At 36.1% G+C, this 20,207-nt stretch overlaps 1 protein-coding gene and 1 pseudogene across 2 annotated transcripts in view; both read right to left on the bottom strand.

Moving 5' to 3' along the window:
* SCTR (secretin receptor) overlaps positions 1 to 20,207 on the bottom strand; it is an 81,964-nt gene that overhangs the window by 53,063 nt on the left and 8,694 nt on the right. For both annotated transcript variants that reach the window (XM_074214996.1, XM_074214995.1), the window contains exon 2: positions 14,311 to 14,431. In XM_074214996.1, coding sequence (XP_074071097.1) covers positions 14,311 to 14,431 — 121 coding nt within the window. The remainder of the gene's footprint in view (positions 1 to 14,310; positions 14,432 to 20,207) is intronic.
* On the bottom strand, positions 818 to 7,124 carry LOC141507390 (UPF0688 protein C1orf174 pseudogene; annotated as a pseudogene).

Here is a 20,207-nt window from a genome sequence, read left to right as displayed (position 1 = left end):
TTGGCATTTTATAAGTATTGACTTCCCAAGTCACTTTGATTTCTTTTCCAATTTATTCATCAGTTTGCTTCACTGTACCTTTTTCAGAAATATAGATATCATTCAAAAATTTTCTGATAGCTTTTTTTTTAACTGAGGTGGCCCACTGGCTCAGGCCAGCTGAGTTTAACACAAGTGCAGTTTACTTTTTTTTTCCAATATAAATTTTTATTGGAACACAAGCAATAACAATGAGCAGTACTGGTAGGTAACATTCTGATTTTTTAAAAAGAACATAGAAACTAATAGAGCAAACAAAATTCTAAAATTCTGAGGCAACTCAATTACCACCAGTGAGAAGTGTTATGATTAATAGTCAAGTTCATGCAGTAATCTCAAACTGTAAATTATTTTTTCAAGCTTTCATAACATGAATGGATTATAAGCAACATGTCTAAGTTATTAAATATATTGTAGTTCACTGACCAATAAATCAAAAAATTATTTGGAGTAAGTGAAGATCACATCTCCTAATGGGAAAATGATCAAATTAAAAAGAAACTGACTGCTGAGGAAAAAAATAAGTCAACAAGGGCAAATATGTTGAACTGCATGAGATGAAGTTGAAAAATTTCTCTTCATTTTAACTTGCTATCAAACTACTCTACAAATGAAGTTTGGGAAGTAATTATAGAGTATATTCAACATAATTTATTATTTTTTCACTTGTAACAACTTATACAAAGATATAATGGACAAAAAGAAAAAAAGTCTCCTCCATTTTGAAAAGTAAATAGAACTATTTTAAGTGGAGATCTACTTTTATTCCAATCTCCTTGTTTGAGGCTGTTTAATGGGCACAGGAGTCTTAACACTAGTCAAACCCGAAGGAGAAAGAATCAAGTACTTGCTCTTTAAGTCAAGTAATGCTCCCTCCATTAATGGAGCAAATATTTCTGGAACAAATAGTAATGTCCACTTAAGGACAAAAATAAAGCTGCTTAAAACTGTAAAAAAACAACAAAAAACTTCCTAGTGTTAAAGCCTTCCTTTGCCAACTTAACTTAAAATATCTATGAGAAACCTCTAATCTGAACATACATGGAAACAACAATAGTACAAAATTCGCTCGCAGATGAATTTATTAGGTAAAACTGTAGTAATCATCAAATAGTCAGGGTTGGTAGTAGAACAGAAGCTTGCTTATACATTTAAAAACATTTTAGATGCCATTTTTATAATTATAAATGTGCCACTTTTCTTAGCCCCACCTGAGCTTATTCAAAGCATAATTTATTACAAAAAATAACATACCTACTTTACTAGAAGGTATAGTTGTCTCAGGTAGTTGGAGCTGCCATGGTAAAGAACAAAGCAATGCAAAATTTTCTGCTAATCATCCCCCAAAGGAAAAAAAAAATTGGAACTTCATAATCTCCAAGTTTACCCCAATGAGTTTCCCACAATGGCTTTAGAAACATCAACTAGGAGTAGCAAAATTACCTTAGCTTAACTTTTCAAGCAAGAAAATTCCCATGGGGATAGATTTGATATTGATACTGACATGTGGCAACTAGGATCATTTGTAATAGCATGACACTGGTAACTGTCCTTAATGTATAAAAAATAAAGATATAATTTTATAATGTTTTATTAAATATCTACATTTCTGCATCATCATCATCATCATCATCATCTTTGTCTCTGAAGTGCATTTTTCTGAATTCCCGTCTGCTCACTGAAGGACAAGGTGGAGAAACCGGTGGAAGGTCTTGCATGAGCTCTACATTTCCAAAGAACCGATTCACTGGCATTGGCTGATTGCTATCCTCATCTAAAAAGATGCTACTATCTATGTGGGATGGTGTCTTCTGGGAATCTGTTGTCTCTGACCCGGATTCCCCTAGCAGCACAATGCCACGCTTATACACATCTTCCTCTACCAGATTTTCTTTATATTTGGGGAGGGCCAAGTCATTTTCAGTCTTTGCTAAGCAACTGTTAGCCACATCTAGGGAGTGGCTGTGATGAGAAAGACCATTCTCATTGGAAGTATTGGCTTCATTACTTGGTGGCAATGCTTTGTGTTCAGCATACTCCAAAGGATTATTCTCACTTGAGGTTTCAGATACCGCCTTTGGTAAAGAAGTTTTTTCCTTTTTGGTTGTTAGTTCTTGTAATTCTGACTTGATGAAACTATCTTTTTCATATTTGAGTGTCTTGGACGTCCGTCTCTCAGTTGCTTTGTGTAATGAAGCCAAACATACTGTTTTTGTAGATTTTGGAACATCAACTTCTTGAGCTGAGGCAGCTCTGGTTGCTGGGTAGTTTTTGCTCTTTAGGCGTGCTGAAGAGCGCACCCCGTCTGCAAGCTTCCGGCTCCTCATGAGTCGGCGTCCTCAGCTCCGGGTCTAACTCTCTCAGTTTACTTTCCTTCAAGAATTAACTCATGTTTTGGGACTTGAGAAATGACATAAGCAACACCTGTTCTCATGTGCACCATTCAGAAATATTTCTCCAAGATATCCCATTGTTGAAGAGGCCAAAAGCATTCTCTTCTCATATAAACTTGAGTAAGTTCTTTGGCTTCTCCATGCCTTAGTTTTTGTTTTTTTTGTTTTTGTTTTTTTATCTGCAAAAAGAGTCAAAGGAATATCCTGGCATGGTGGAAGGATAACTGGTCTCAGAATGGGAAAAACTTGGGTGAAAGTCTAGTCTCTGATATTTTCCTTGACCTTCATCTTGATAGCCAAGTCAGTTGTCTTATCACCAGTCCCAGAGATCATACCCTGGAGATATTTACTCTTTCTTTTCCAGGACTTGTACCTTGGGGTCAAGTTGTCCTGACTGATGATTACCACATCTAGACCACTATTTTCAGGTAGATCCAATTCCCATACCTTGCTTTATTCACCAGCAATCTTGTCATTTCCCTTCCAGTTCAGTGGTTCCAGTTTTAGAACTACAATCAAATCTAGCACTGATCACTATCTCTGTCACATTAAAGATCACAGTGTGCCACCCCATCCTATATGTGTTGTTTTCATTTATTAGAATGTAAGCTCCTTGAGGGGAGAGACTATTTTTTTTAGGTTTTTGCAAGGCAAATGGGGTTATAAGTGGCTTGCCCAAGCCCACACAGCTAGGTAATTATTAAGTGACTGAGGCCGGATTTGAACTCAGGGTATCTAAGTTAATCCCATAGGTCTTAGTCTATAGCACTTACCCCACTTTCCCCCTTTTATTTCAATATTTCTATTTGAGATCTTTTTGTGTAGGTTCTATTAGTCCCTGTAGGTTCTTATTGTACCTGCAGGTGGCAGCCTTTCTCCATCTTATTGAGTTGCTACAGCTCTCTGGTGAAAAGATGCACCACTTAGTGGTCATCCTTTTCTGTCAAAAAACCTCTTCCAATTTACATGCTAGACTGGTCCTTACAACAGCCACACTGCATAGCTTTTTAACTTAGTAAGATCTACTGAAGCATACTCTCTATTAACTTTTGAGAACCCAAATATCTCGCAGGGGCATTTTTCACTTTAAAGGGTTTTGGAAGAATTAAAAGTTTTCAAGACTCAAAGAAATGAGTATTTATTTATTGGTAGAGTTATGTTTTGCTTTTGGTTGGGGAAAGGAGAAAGACGAGTCTTGGGATGATAGATTTAGAACCTGAAGGAATCTAATCCATCCTCTTCATATGTTTTTAAAATAAATTTTTTTATTATTTTTACCTTGACAAACATTTTCATATATACATATATGTATATATAAAACAGGAAAATGATGTTTATATAATTACATGTTTCTAATACATGCATTTTAAAAGATACATAATATATTTAACATGCTCTTTTCAAAGCTGTCCTGTTTGCCTCTTTTAAGCCTCATTCTTTTCTGTGCATATATAAATGCTTCCATGATATTCTTTTTTTTGATCATCACCATCATTAACCTCTCTTCATTCTTACAAGTCAGGAAACAGAGACCTTGAGAGATGAAATGATTGCTAAAGTTGCAAAGACAGAGTCAAAATTTGAACCCAGGAACTTTGACTAAATTCTGCCATCTTTCCAGTACTTTTCACTAAGCTTCTTAAGTTATATCACAGATCTGGTCACCTAATTCTGATGATGAGACTAAGAGGAAGAAGAGGCTTCACTGTCAACCTTTGTTCAGTTGGGAAAGACATAACCATGGACCCATTTCCAGTATCATGGCTCTCAGATTGGCTATTAGAAGACTGAATACTTGGCAGAATCTCATGGGCCATCTTTTTTTCCTATATATACATGATGAGCATTTCTTGTAAGTTCAACTGTCATTCCTAATCTGATGATTCCTAAACTCTATATCCAGTCCTATTTCTGTGCTGAACTCCAATCCTACAGGACATATTCACTTAAGGTTTCCCTTTCTATTTTTCATTCAGAGATAAATTCCAGAGATTATTCAGCCAGTCTCCGAAGGTTAATTAATGATAGATGAGTTTGTCCAAATCCTCAAGGCACCTGGTTTTTGCACTTGAGTGGGACCTCACCTAATTAGAAAACCTCACAAAGAAAATCCAATCTAAATCTTGCTCTTAGGAAATAAGCTGTTGACTCTGCAGTCTCCATTAGAATTTAGCGTGACCCATCTTATGAGGGAGAAAAAATTAGGTTGACCCAGTTTATGAAGGAGAAAAGCCAATCAGCAGGGTCTAGGTAAAGATGAATTCTTTTGTCCAGATTGCTGGAGGCAGCTGAGTCTCATGATTGCATTGATGTTTTTTTTACTTTTAATTGTCCTTCATTTTCTTTTTATATTTTTTTTTTGTTTTTGCAAGGCAATGGGGGGGGGGAGTTAAGTAATTTGCCCAAGGTCACACCACTAGGTAATTATTAAGTGTCTGAGGCCAGACTTGAACTCAGACATTTTCAAAGTAGACCATGACATCAGGGGAGGTGATCCCTTGACAAGCACATGAATTGAATTTGAGTGACGGGGTGCTTTGCTAAGTCACCAGATTCACTTTTTCCTCCAGAGCCAGTTGGGTCCAGATATGAATTAGGATGACTGGAGATAGTCCTGGATGTGAGGCAGTCAGGGTTAAGTGACTTGCCCAAGGTCATAGCTAGTATGGGCAAGTGTCTGAGGCTAGATTTGAATTCCCATCCTCTTGACTCTATCCACTATGTCATCTAGCTGACCTTGACTGGGTTACTTCTTATCAGGAGGAGTTGATGACTTTTTTGCCCACCTCCTCATAAATATGCCCATCCCCTCAATGACTGTTAACCAGTGTTAATTGGTTAAAGGGGGAGGTCTTTGGTTTATGAGAGAAAAACAAATGATCATCATTTTATTAATTATCTTCTAGTCATAATAAAATTGATTAAATACTCAGAAGCTATGTCTCTAAAACTCTTCATATGTCACAATGTCCAAAACAGAATTATTATTTTCCCTCTTACCCCTTCTTACTTCCTACCTTTCCTAATTCTGTTAGTGGTACCATCATCCTTTCAGCTACTTAGACTCACAATTTTCCACACACCTACAGCCCCCATCCAAGCATTTGTGAAGTCCTGTTAATTTTTACTTCCAGAACAACTTCACTCCTCCATTGTGACAGTAAGATCTTGATCTGTCTCTTATTGGGGGCATGGGGGGGGGGGGGTTGAGACCAGATCTGCTTTGCCTGTGCTAAACTGTGATCCTCTCTCATCCTGCTGACTTTATAGGTTGCCTTGGGTTGGAAAATTGTTGCAGTCCTTCTTTGTATGGGTTCTGCTATTCTAGAATTTGTTTAGAGTTATTATTTAAAAGCATTTAGAAAAGTTTTGGGGGACAGCTCAGATGAGTCCCTGTCTTTATTCCACCATCTTGGGGAAGATTTTAATTTAGAAAAGTCATCCATTGCATCCTGGGACATCATCAGTCACCTTGACTTATGTTTTGCCACAATACTTTGATGACTCTGGAGGAGAAGGTGAGGTTGAATACTTTGTGACATTCTATTTTGCTTAAATCAGTTCACATGTAAGTCAAGACATCACTATGTCTTCATAGAAGGACAACTAACAACAATTTGTATATACTTTATGTTTACTCATCTATGCACATTTTATGCCATATTTTATTCCTCCACCCTTCACCCTGAAATGAGAATGTTTTAGTTTATGTTGTGAGAATCAAATGAGATAACATAGAAAAATCATTTGCAAGTTTTAAATCTCTATATATAAATGCTGTTTTATTATTATTACTAGTTTTTTTCATCCCAAACACTAGCTGAGGTAGGTGCTTAATAACTGCTAATTAGATTTAATTGAATTGAATTTGCTGAACTTGAGGAATGATGAAAGGAAGGAGAAGGGTCATAGACTGTCTTATTATCCAATTTTTCCCCAAACTCAACTTTTTCATGTTTGTTATTTATAAAATGAAACCAGGGATCATTGGGTACTGGGCTTAAAATATTTGTGGAGAAATATATCAAGCCTAAGTGACATGTGGAGCAGGAAAGGGTGAAGCATGAACTATCCTGGGAGGTTATGCCAACATGATAAATCACTCCCTGCCCCAGTTTCCATCAGGGTACCCAGTGCCTGCCTTATCTTTCCAAGTAGACCCAGGGGGAAAGGTTCCAGTTTGCCTTCTCGGCTTTCCCTCCTTTATCCTCATCTTGCTTAGCAGTCATCAGTCTTTTTGTAGGGGTGTTGTCGCAGTGAGCAAGGCTCTCCCATAACTCACAAAGGGACTTTGGGTTCTGAATCTGGAGTCAGAGGATGCAGGTTTGAATTCTGGTTCTTTTGTAATCTTGAACTAGACTCAATCTCTTGGGTCTTAGTTTCCTTATCTGTAAAATGAAAACTAAATAGCCTATAAGGTCTCTGACAGAGCTGAAACTATGACCCTGTGATCTTCCCTTTGGTTCCTGGTTCACTGTTCACTTGCTTCCTTTGCCACAAATCAGTCAAACACTCTACTTGCCTGGCAGATGATATCCCTAGAAATTAAGCTGGACTCAAGGGATAAATTCTCTGGGTGGGTCTACTTTGGCTCATCCTCCCTTTCCTGATAAAAGATAATAATGGGAAAAAAAAGATAATATGGAGCAGGTCCTACTTCTTAAGGTCCATTAGTCTAATCCATAAGGGTTAGCAAGATGCTGAAGACAAAGGTTCAAGGATAGGCTCAGTTACCTATCAGTAATCTTACCCAGGCCAAATCATTTAATCTTATTGAACTTCAGTTTCTTCCCCTTGGCAGTAAAAGGGAAGTTGAAAGGGGGGTGGGTCTTGGGGGGAGTTCTGTTTAAGATATGCTGAGTTTAAGATGCTTAGGAGGCATCCAGTTAGGGATGTCTGAAAAGCATTTGGAGAGGCAAGACTGGAACTCAGGAGAAAGGTTAAGGCAGAATAAATAGAGTGGAAAATCATCAGCACTGGCAATAATTAAATTCAAGGGAGCTGATGAGATCATCAAGTGAAGTAAACTAAAGGAAGAAGAGAAGAGAAGAGGGTCTAAGATGGACCCTATGAGAAACCTATAGTTAGAGGGCATGATTTAGATAAGGATCCAACAAAGGAGACTAAGGAGTAATCAGATAGGTAGGAGGAGAACCAAAAAGAGAGTATTGTCCCCAAAACTAGAAAGAAGCCACCATCAAAGAGAAGAGGGCAATCAACAAACAGTGCCAAAGTTTCCAGGAAGGTCAAGAAGAATGAGGGCTGAGAAAAGAACTTTGGGTTTTGAAATTAGGAAATTATTGGTAACTTCCATGGAACTAGGATGTTAGAAGATAAAGTGAGAGGGGAGGGAGTGATGGCAACTATTGTAGTCTGCCTTCTCAAAGAGTACTGCAACAAAAAGGCAGAAGAGATATAGGGGTATTGAGGATGGAAGGATCAAGTTAAGGGTGTTGGGTTTGGGTTTTTTTGGGGGATGGAGGGAGATATGAGCATCTTTTTAGGCAGTAGGAGAGGAGCTGGTAGACAGGAAGAAATTGAGATGATAGAGTGGAGATGACAGAAGAGCAGTCTATCAGAGGAGACAGAATAGAATGGGATAGCTTGTACAGGTAAAGGAAAGAAATAAGAGCACCTTTGTGTGAGCCAGAGATGAAGGAGGAGATAGTGACAGAAAGTATCTGAGTGACATGAGATGAGGAGGAAGAAAGAAGAGGGAACTCATGCCAAATTGTCTATTTTTTTCCCTCTAAAATATAAAGCAAGTATTTGAGCTGAGAAGATAGGGGTGAGGGAACTAGGGGAGACTTGAGAAGGGATGAAAAGGTTTGAAAGAACTGTGTTTAAAAACAAAATAAAGTAAAAATTCCCAATTGTACTAGTTTTTAGTTGTACCTGAATGATTTCTGCTCTAGTACAGCAAAACAACTCCAGATTAAGGGAATGGAAGACATTCTCTTTCTTTTAGTTTTTTTGCAAAGTAATGGAGGATTAAGGTACTTGCCCAGTATCACACAGCCAGGTAATTATTAAGTGGTAATTATTAAGTGTCTGAGGTTGAATTTGAACTCAGGTCCTCCTGACTCCAGGGCTGGTGTGCTATTCATTGTGCCACCTAAGGACATTTTCTTTCAAAGAGAAATTCAAAGTCAAGTAGTTTACTTCTCCCACCTCTACCAATCTCTCATTCCTCAAGAACCTGCTCTTCCTTTTCACTATGATCTTGAGTCTCTTGATCATCCCCTATTTTGCCAGTCCATCTACCACCCCATTCTGCTTTTGTTTTCTTTTCTATTTGAAGCAATGAGCAACTATTTTAGTGTCTTGGGAATTTTCTCTTTTTTTTTTCCTTTAAAATTTATGTTTTATGAATCCCCAACCCTAGGTAACCTCTACCATCCTGTTTTCTTCACTTAAACTTTCAGGATGCCTTTGGCTTAATGTGACCAGTCTAATTGGATGATTCAGTTAATCTATGGAAGTCCTACATGTTATGTACTGGTCTCCTCACTGGGAACACAAAAGACAAAAGTTAAGGAGCTCCTGCTTTGAAGAAATTTATATTCTCTTGGGGGAAAACCTGGATACACATAAAAATTACACAATAAAATATAGTGGAAGTAGTTTTTGAAAAGACCACACTAACAACTGAGAAGCTCCGGTTAAGCTTATAGGTGGTCTGCGAGCTGAGCTCTCTGAAAAAGAATAACCCATGTCAAATCTCAGAGAGAGGAGATAAACTATTATGTTTAAGAACACTGAACAGGTTAGTTTAGCTAAAATGTATAGTTTGTAAAGGGAAACAGTAGGCTGAACTCACCTTGTAAAAGTTTTTAAAAGTCAAGCATAGGAGTTTATATATTTTTTTAATCTGAGTCAAAGGTCCTTAATTTGGGGTCTGTGAACTTTAAAAACTATTTTATAAGTATATTTCAACATAATTGTGATACTATGAATTTTGTTTTATAAATTTAAAAATATTTTTCTGAGGAGTATATAGGTTTCATCATACAAACAAAAGGGTCTGAGACACAAAAAAGATTAAGAAATCTTGACTAAGAAGCAAGAGGGATCCATTGGTGTTCCTTGAATATGATAGGGTCATGACCAGACCTGTGCTATGTGGAGTATGGATTATATTGAATATTTAGATTGTTATATTGTATATAATATATTGCTATTATAGGCACTCTTCCTTTTATAACCAATTTCATCTCTACTCTGAGCAGAAGACTCTCATCCTCCTACTTATTAAAAAAAGATGAAGGCCATTTGATATGACCTCCCTTAACTCCATTTCTCCACACTTTGAACCCTCTAAATGACTCTTCCCAGCCTCTTCTCTTTCTCAAGGACTCAGAGGATAAAGCTGTCCCTCCTTGCCAAAACTAATTTATTCATCTATTCCTTTGATCCTATCCTTCCTGTCTTCTCCTTGTTTCATTCATCATTCCTTTTTCTTCCTCCCTGTTTAATTTGCCATTCTAGTGTCTATTACTTTACCTATAAAGGTATCCATTGATTTTAAAAAAAATAGTTGCCTATGACTTTTTTTTTACCCTCTCTCAGGTATCATTAAATATTCTTCTCCTCCTCATTGTCAAAATTCTTTTTTTAAAAGTAATCTAGAGTCACTGCATCAACTTTCTCACCTTGGGCTCATTCCTCATTTTTTATAATCTGCCTTTGCTCAAGGCCACACCCTGTACTATAGGGTTAGATTAGCAACCACTCTCCCATTGAGACTTTCTTCAGTCTTCATTGTCCTTGACTTTCCTGATGTATTGAACACTGGGACAAGTCTTTTCCTCTCGAAGCTTTCCTCTTTCATTCTTGTGACACTGGATTTTGCAGATTCTCCTCTTACCCATCTGACTGACCTGTTTCAATTTTCTTAACTGACTCTCTTCTTCCTCCCACTTATAAGTTTCTCAAGGCTTTGTTTTTTTATCCTTTTTTTGTTCTCTTTCATCTTTATACTACCTTATAATCTTATTCATTTTACCTGTTATCATGACCCTCAATACTGATGACTCCCAAATCTATATCTTTAACCCCATCAGACAATCCAAACCTCAGTTTAACCTTTCCATCTGCTACTAGATATCTTCACATGAATTTTTCATATACATATACATTTACATCTACATAATAAATATATACAGACTATATATATATATATATATATATATATATATATATATACATAATTTTAGTAGCTATCTCTAGGTTGGGGGGAGGAAGAAAAAACAAAAAAGATATTTGCATAATAACATTTGTTATTTAATTAAAAGGAATAGCAATATTTATAGTTTCATGTGCAATCATTTTTTCAACTATTAGGGAAATTCTTGTTTTATTTCATAAACTAAAAATAAAATAAATAAAATTTAACCTAGAATCACTGCATTCTCTGCATTGCCTACAATAGAACATTAGCCCGACATTAGTCTGGCTCCAATTTTATCTGTCCTTCCTGAAAAGAAATTAGAGAGGCTCAAATTTAGAGAATCCACTCCAAATGTTCCCATGGTCAATTTATGCCCAACTTGTGGTGGAGCATTCTAAGCTTATATTGATTTGATCTGCCACATTCAAACACACTGTAACTTATGATACATAGTGATGTCATTTAGGTCCTTTTTGAGAAAGAAGGACAATTACCACCACCATCATTACCTGTTATAGACTTTCCTTTCTTGTCAAAAAGTACTATTTTTTCCATTCCCCATTCACACCCTGTTTTCTCCTTACTCCATGCTTTTAATCTTGCTAATCTTTTTTTTTCCTTAGGTTTTTGCAAGACAAATGGGGTTAAGTGGCTTGCCCAAGGCCACACAGCTAGGTAATTATTAAGTGTCTGAGACCAGATTTGAACCCAGGTACTCCTGACTCCAAGGCTGGTGCTTTATCCACTATGCCACCTAGCTGCCCCTTACAACTAACTTTTAACCTCTAACTTACTGAAATCCTTTCCTTCTTTCAAAGTTCAGCTCTGGTGCTACATACCATTCTGTCTGGACTTCTTCAGTGTGTTGACTATTTTCTAACTTGTTTTTGCATGTTATTGTTTACTTGCTATCTCTCCTATTAAAGGCAGGGGTTAAGGTGACAGACTTGGGATCAGGAGAGACATTGGTTCAAATTTTGTCTCCATCCCTTAGCAACACTTAGCACATGACCAAGAACAAATGTCTTAATTTCCTTCAGTTATAAAATAAGAATAGCCTTTATTGTACCTTCCTCATAAGGTTATTGGAAGACCCAAGTGAGTTAATGTGTGAAATCTTTAATAATAACAATGATAATTAAAATAATTATTTATAGTTAACTTTTAGAGTTTATAGTTTAACTTTAAAGTTTGCAACTATGTGTAACCTCCCTTGATTCTTACAATAGCCTTGTGAGATAGGATGCTATCATTATCCCATTTTACAGATGAGGAAATTGAAGCTGAGCAAAATTAAGTGAGTTGCTCAATATGAAAAAGCTAGTGAGGGTCTGAGGCAAGTTTGCCTGACTTAAGTCCAGTTTTCTATCCATTGGATTGCCTAACTACTTTTTACAATGTCATTGTTAACTATAGTAAGATTCTTTTTTTAAATATAAATATAATAAATTATTTGTTTTCCAATTATATAAAACAGTAGTTTCTACCTATCTTTTTTTGTAATGTTTTGAATTTTACAATTTTTCCCTCAACCTCCCTTCCCTCCCCCTCCCCTCCCTTAGAAGGCAGTCTGATAATCTTTACTGTAAGATTCTTGAAAGTAGGAACTATACCCTCTTCTATTGTGTGTCCCTAGCACCTAGGACAGTACATTACTAAGTCACAAAAGATGTCTGTTGACTTGAATTGGATTGAATTATGCACTCTGAACCGGAGGGGGTAAAAGGACTGAGAAGGCTTCCTGTGTTTGCTCTGTGGCACTGTTATAAATTGCCTAGCATAGCCAGCTAAGTAATTATTAGGGTGACCCTGAAAAGTTCACAAAAAAAGGAGAAAGGCCTTGGGCAAAACTAAACAACCTAGAATAGGAGAAGAGTTAATTTTTTATTTGTGATAAGTTTGCCTAGGTTCAGTGACAGCTCCACAATCAGGACTTCCTGTGACTTTTCTGGAATTCAAACATTAACCCCCCCCCAATCTTCCCCAGTAGCATCCCTCTTTCTCTCAACTCCCCATCCCCTCCACATGGTCTGGTTCTGAGTGGTTTAGTCATTTATTCTATGCTAAAGAACAAAATTTCACGATACCAACTACTTTGGGTGACAGTGGACATTTACTTCTTTTGCTGTGTTACATCTGGAGAGCAAGAAAAACAACCGGATTTTTATTTCTGTCGCTATCACTCCCTCAGGTTATTTTTTTTTCCTAGGAAGGTTTGGGGCTCAGATAGCTTTCATAAATTTGGAAATCTCTTGAGGATATGATAACAGAGTCTGGGAGTGAGTAGAATAGGTCTAGAATACTTGTCATTGTATTCCTTCTCCCTGTTTGATATGCCCCACCCCAAACTCACAATGCTAGATTTTTCCAACTAATATTAACCAGAACTTTCAAAATGCTTTAAAATTTCCAAAGCACTTTACATGCATTGACTCATTTGAACTTTGTGACATCTTTTTAAAGTAGGTACAGTAATCTTATCCTCATTTTGCAGATAAAAAAATGACACTCAAAGTGATGAAGTGACTTACCCATTATCGAACAGACACTAAGTGTCAAAGAATTATTTTTGGATTATCAGTAGTCAACAATATAATAGAAGTAGTAACAACAATAGTTGACATTTGTGCTGACATATGAGGCTTTGTGCTAAGTGCTGGGGTGGATAAGACAAATAAAAAAGTCCCTGACCTCAAAGAGTTTATATATATTTTTTGCAAGGCAATGGGGTTAAGGGGCTTGCTGAAGGTCACATAGCTAGGTAATTATTAAGTGTTTGAGGTCGAATTTGAACTCAGGTACTACTGACTCCAGATCCAATACAAAATCCACTGCGCCATCTAGCTGCCCCAAAGAGCTTACATTTTGTAAGGGAAGAAACCGATTCATATATAATTATATAAAAAATTAAATACAAAGTAACTGGGTTGGGGGTGCTAGCAATTTCAAGTTTGTAAGGTACATTACATAGATTCTACTTGAGTTTTACAATACTTTGAGGGTAATTATTCTTCCCATTTTCCAGATAAAGAAATTAATGATCAGAGAAATTAAATTATTTGTCCATGACCACACTGCTAGCATCAAAAGTGAGATTTTAATCTTGACTACGTGTCCAGAATTCTATCCAATTCTTCATACCACAACAGTCTCCCATGACTACCCAAGCTGACTCTTGCTCTAGCAATATAGTTTGCATATATTTCAATGGGGGCATGCATTAAGACCGATTATTCTTTCTTTCTTTTTTCTTTTTGTTTTTGCAAGGCAGTGGGGTTAAGTGACTTGCGCATAGTCACATAGCTAGGTAATTATTAAGTGTCTGAGACTGGACTTGAACTCAGGTCCTCCTGACTCCAGGGCAGGTGCTCTATCCACTGCGCCACCTAGTTGCCCCCATCTTTTTGTAGTTTCAACAAACAGCATTGGCTGAAATGACGATTACAGGGAAGTAGATATGGGAGATGGAAGATCTATCACCTTTCTCTTTTTTTTTCCCCCTTCTGAAATCATCAACTTAGTGGGAATATTTTTACAGAAGTTTTATTATGAGAAAAACTGAGGTTGCACCTACACAGCCTTTATGAACAGCTTCTTTGGCATAGATTATTCAATTGCATCCTCTAAGATAACAAGATGGATTACTTGATGAGAAAGATGTCCATGGAGTCAATGACCTGGCTAAATGAACGATGGTTTGCTTCATACCTGATGTAGGTTGCTCATTTTCAGAATTGTTCTTTCCTTCTTTTGACAGTTCATGAAGGCACTGACTTCTGTCCCTTGCCAACTCTCTGAGCACATCACAGACAATAGGGTGATCACCAACCTGTAATTTACAAAGCCAAATAAATAGATTATTGTCTTCATATCACAAGACCAGTTTATTGCCCCCCCCCCCCATATAGTCAATGTCCTTTGGAAAGATTCTGTTATCCAAACTGGGCTTGTCAAGTCAAATCAACAGGATTTGTTAAGGGCTTAAATGTGCCTTAGTATGGGGACAGCTAGGTGGTAGTAGATAGAGCACCAGATCTGGTCCAGAAGGCCTGAGCTGAAATTTGATCTCAGATACTTACTAGCTATGTGATCCTGGACAAGTTATTTCACCTTCTTTGCCTCAGTTTTCTCATATGTAAAATGATCTAGAGAAGGAAAAAGCAAAACACTCCAGTATCTTTGCCAAGAATGCCCCAAATTGGGTCATGAAGAGGTGAGACATGACTGATCAACAACAACAAATAGGTGTCATTCACTGTGCTAAGCACACTGAGGATATAAAGAAGGGGGAAAAAATCTCTGCCTTCATGATGCTTATGGTCTCAAGGGAAAGACAACATGAAAACAACTTTGTACAAATAAGATATCCTAGACAAAGAATAAATTGATGACAATGACCAGAGAGAGAATACTAGCATTAATGGGGATCAAGAAAGGCTATTTGCAGAAGGTAGGATTTTATCTGGGACATAAAGGAAGCCAGTGAAAATATCCAGGATTTAGAAATCTTGTAGAAGACCATAGAGGCTATTATCATGGGATGGTAGAGTGCCCACAGGAAAGGAAGAGGTAAGAAAACCTATCATTTTTAAGTGTGTTAGTGGCAACTACTCCAATTAAGTACTTGTTTTGTTGCCATCTCTATAGACACTCAATAAGAACTTTTAGCATTTAAGTCTTTTCCATTTTGGTTTTGTTGACATCTCAACTTCCTTTGTTTACTCTGCTTGCAGATGAACTCTCAGAAACTTAAACATTTAACCCAGTTTCCCTGCTGCAGGATAATCAGAGAAAAAATTGGATATGCCATACATAGATTAAGGTTTAGGAGAAAATTGAGCAAGAGACTGGGAACAGGGAAGGGGGATGGGGAGGAAGGATAGGGAAAAAAGAGAAAACTTCCTGGCTCTTCTTTTCTTAGGTTTTCCAGGACCTCTTATTTTGACAGAGGTGAATTCCCTAAAAGCTTTCTAATGCTCCCTAGAGATTCATTTATTTATTTATATTTAAACATATAACCTTATTTGTGGATTGTTTGAGTTCAGGCACAATCCAGATTGTGTTCAAACATTTGATCAGTCCGGAAAGATGAACCAAAAAGAGTGGGGGAAAAACATGGAATTAAAAGTCAGAAGACCCAGGTTCAAATTCTTTTTCTGATGCTTGCTAGCAATGTGATCTTGAGAAAATCATGCCCATCTCCAGGTCTTCTTTTCCTCATCTATAAAGGAGGAGGATGAATTAGGTAGTCTCCAAGATCCCTTCCAGTTCCAGTACTTATAATTGTTTTTTCTACATGGCAGAGCACCTGGATTAAGTCTATTCAGTCTGCCTTCTGTCACACAATTTATAAATTATGAGAAGTGTATTTGAATCTAGGACTTTCTTACTCTCAGTTCTATAGTCTTCCTAACTCCATATTCCCCATTTCCCATGATAATCCAAATCTTCTTTAGCAATGTATTTCTCATATGCTCCAATGGTGTAGGCTCTAGCATAGCATTAATATTTCTTCTTCTTCTTTAGACTTGATAACTTTTTTTTTAATATATAATTGCAGGGGAAAGAATTTGTGCCTAGACTTTGGTTGGATGATGGTGAGTAATGGGAGAAGTTGTAAGGGAGTAGGCCATGTGGTAGTGAAAGATCTTTTACCTTTATCAAATGTCAAAAGCTTTGCATATGATTTGCATATGGAATACTACTGTGCTATAAAATGTGAAGAATGGTATGGTTTTGGAAAAACCTGGGAAGACTTACATGAATTAATACAAAGTGAAGTGAGCAGAACCAGAAGAACACTACAATCAATACTGTATGATATTAATCTGTGAATGACTTAGTTATTCTTAGCAATATAATGATCCAAGCCCATTCCAAAGGACTTATGATGAAAGAACTGAGAGAATCTAAATGAAGATTGAAGAAGACTTTTTTTACTTTCTTTATCTGGGTTTTTTTTGGGGGGGGTCTTTTGCAACATAGCTAATTTGGAAATGTTTTGCAAGATTTATCAAATTGCTTGCCTTTTCAAGGAAGAGAGAGAGAGAGAGAGAGAGAGGGAATTCACAAAAGTTTTTAAAAAATTAATGTTAAAACTTTAAAATATGTAACTGGGAAATATTTAATGAAATAAAGTATATTAAAACAAAAAATAATTAAAACCACAAAAATCAAAAGTACTTCAATTTGCATTTGGTGTCCTCTTTCTAGAGGTGAATAACATTTTTTCATTGTAAGTCCATTCATCATGAGTCTTCCATCATTTTATTGATCAAAGTAGCTAAGTCTCAAAGTGAATTATCATTTCAATATTTCTCTTACTGGTAAAGGAACTTTATAGACCTTTTATGGTCCTCAGCACTACCACCTTTGAGAGTCCTTCTCCTCCTTCTCATACTATTTTCCACCTGCTCCCTTAAACTTTCTCTTTCTATATAGACCATACTGATCTTTTTCTTCTTTGTACTCCCATAGTACCTACTGTCTGCATCTTTGTATAATAATATATCATTTTGCATTGTGATACATCATAGTTTTATCTCAACAAAAGGTAGAACTTTGTCTTTCTTTTTGTCTTTCATAGTATTTAGTACTGTGTTCAGAATATAATAGAATGCAATACTTGTTGAATTCATGAAAATCTAGGTAAAGTCTTTTAGTGAATGTGAGCAATATGTTATCACTGTCCCTATTTGAGAATTCAATTTAGTGTCAACCAGAACAGAGCTTGGTTAACTGATTAGGTTTCATTTATGGGTGTTCTTTAACTGTGACCGAATATGAAATATAATTTCTATATGAGCTGAAAAAATATGAGTGTTAAAGAAATATTTTAGGGGTTTTGTCCAGATGACTAGATAAACTGTAAATATAGATAACCTCATAACTCTAAACCTATGATTGGGTAATTTTTACAAATGCCTTTCTTTAGAGGTTGCCTTTACTATATACTGCCCACAGGGTGATTTTCTATATTTACACTAATAACAGCTGACTTTTATATAGCAATTTCAGTATAAGAGTACTTTATATACTTTACCACATTTGAACTTTACAGCAGTTCAATAAGGTAGGTATCACAGGAATTATTCTCATTTTACATATGGGGAAATGAGTGTCAAATAGAGTGACTTCCCAAAGATAACACAGTTTTAATTATCACAGGCAGATTAACATTTAATTCTCTTCTAATTCTAAGCAAAGCATAAAAAAATTCATTTTTCTAATTCTCAATGAACTGATGTAGTCAGGGTGATATTATTATTCTTTTTTGAAGTTTTATTTTCTTTATAATTGAGACTTAAATTAATTAGGTATTTAGAAAAGTTAAAGGATTAGAGAAGAGATGATTGAAGTCTGCAAAATCATGAAAATTAATGAACCAGATTTGATTTGTCACATCTTAAAATACTAGAATTATGGGGTTTCTCTTGCCACTTAACATGTGATTTTATGACAAATCAAATTAATCATCATCTGTACAATAAAAATAAATTTATGGAACTTGTTCTATGAAGTTTTAGTGGTTAAAAAGATGAAAAGATTCTAGAAGAATTTAGCCAAATACACAAACACTGATAAAATTTAATGAAAGTAGACATGTTAGAAGCTTGCCCTTATTAACTCCTCACATTTAATTAAGTAATGGATACTTATAATAATGGAAACAATAAGTGATGGAATGAAGACAATAAATATCTCCTAGTATGCCTTGGGAAGAGAAACTTGGACTAGATGAGCTATAGGTATGACCTAGAAAAGCAATTTGATGTTCTTATGGTCTTGATCACAGTCAGCTTTTGTTTGTCATGTAATCATCAGACTGATAGGATCTAATCGTTATGGGTTTTTCCATGTGTTATATGCTTTACCAGGTAAGCTTGAGTGAAGGTCAGTGGAATGTAATCTTAAATTGTTAAAGTATCAAAAAACATCTAAGTGAGGTGATGGGGAGAGGAGGAGGGAAGAGAAAGTGACTATGATCCAGAATTCTTTTTTGTTTTTTTGGCAGGGTCATTTATGAGATACTAATAAGAGATGAACCCTCTTATTGGAGTCGAGAATGAAATGTTTGTTACTTTGTCCTTGGACAGTCTATGACTGTGGAAATGCCAATATATGTAATTAGAAACTAAGAACTTCCTAGAAAAGTGGGGGTTTTTTTTAGGTTTTTGCAAGGCAAATGGGTTAAGTGACTTGCCCAAGGTAATTATTAAGTGTCTGAGGTCAAATTTGAACTCAGGTACTCCTGACTCCAGGGCTGGTGCTCTATCCACTGCGTCACCTAGCTGCCCCGAACAGCGATTTTTAAAATAGGGATAATTTTGATACCTTTGTTTAATTTAATTGATTTTGTAACAATTACTCCTCTTTCCCTCTCTCCCCTCCCAAATAATATTATTTGTCATATTTATTTTGTAGATAGTAATATTACAATAAATATATATAAATTTTTGTCTAATTAAGTCACCTAATATTTCCTTGCTACAAAAGACCTTGATTTAAATGGTTTAGGCACACTCCCCACTAATCTTGGTGAAAATTCCTATCCAACTTTTTTCCCTTCCCTCATTATTTAACAAATTAATTCTGTATAAACTTCAGAGGTCAAAAAATTGTATTCATCAATGCATCATCTGGTGGCCAGTCTTTTGGTGATGAGCATATAAAAACTTAACCCTATTGGTCCTAGGATGACAGACAATACAAATGTTCTCAATTTTGCACTAGAAACAGTCTTGATGAGACCTGCAGTAGCTTACATTCTAATAACAAAATTGGTGAGAAGTCAGGGTTAGTTCCACCAATGATTAGGGTTGAAAATAAGTCTTTAGTGGAAGTAAAGGGATTATATTTAAAATAAATTTAGGTGGGAATAAGGAGGAGAGAATAATAGCTTTTATTATTCTTATTATGATTATTAATTATCACAGACAATTGATTATTAAAAAGGCAAGTTATTAAACCTTTAAAAGTGTAACAAAATTAAATCCCATAAATCTCTTTTAGAAAAGAAAGGTAGTAGAGTTTTCAAAGGCTAGAATAAAGATAAATAGATATATTGATTGCTAGACAAACACACACATATATGGGAGCCAATCTCAAGATTTTAGGGATTTAAATTGATAATTTATGAAATTATGAAATGGGGCAGGCATATCTAGTTCTTTGGATACTTTCTAGAAACACCTACAATGACAAGAGAAATGGAACTGTAATCAAATTTGAATAAGTCACAGAGGGTACAGACACAAGGGGCAAAGAGGGTACAAAGGAAGATGACACAAGTAGCACGGGTAAAAGGAGGTGGAGGGGAGAGAGAGAGGAGGAGGCAGAGAGTCTTACTTACGGAACCCTGGACTAGTGCAGCATGGACCCAGTGAAGATACAAGAATGCCCAGAGGCAGGAGTTTGATGTCTCATTTTTGCAGGGTTTTTTGATAGAACAGACTAACTCTTATGTTTGCCACCTTGGGGTTAGTTCATTAACATATCTAAATCATTTTACACTTAGTAAAATTTTGAAGTTAGCATGTTCACATCTCAAAATTGTCAACACCTCTTGATGATTTGCTGATCTGTTCCGGAAAAGTCTGAGAATT

This window comes from Macrotis lagotis, chromosome 1 (genome assembly GCF_037893015.1).
Source record: "Macrotis lagotis isolate mMagLag1 chromosome 1, bilby.v1.9.chrom.fasta, whole genome shotgun sequence".
NCBI classification, from domain to species: domain Eukaryota; kingdom Metazoa; phylum Chordata; class Mammalia; order Peramelemorphia; family Peramelidae; genus Macrotis; species Macrotis lagotis.
This window is presented reverse-complemented; position numbering and strand designations above follow the sequence as displayed.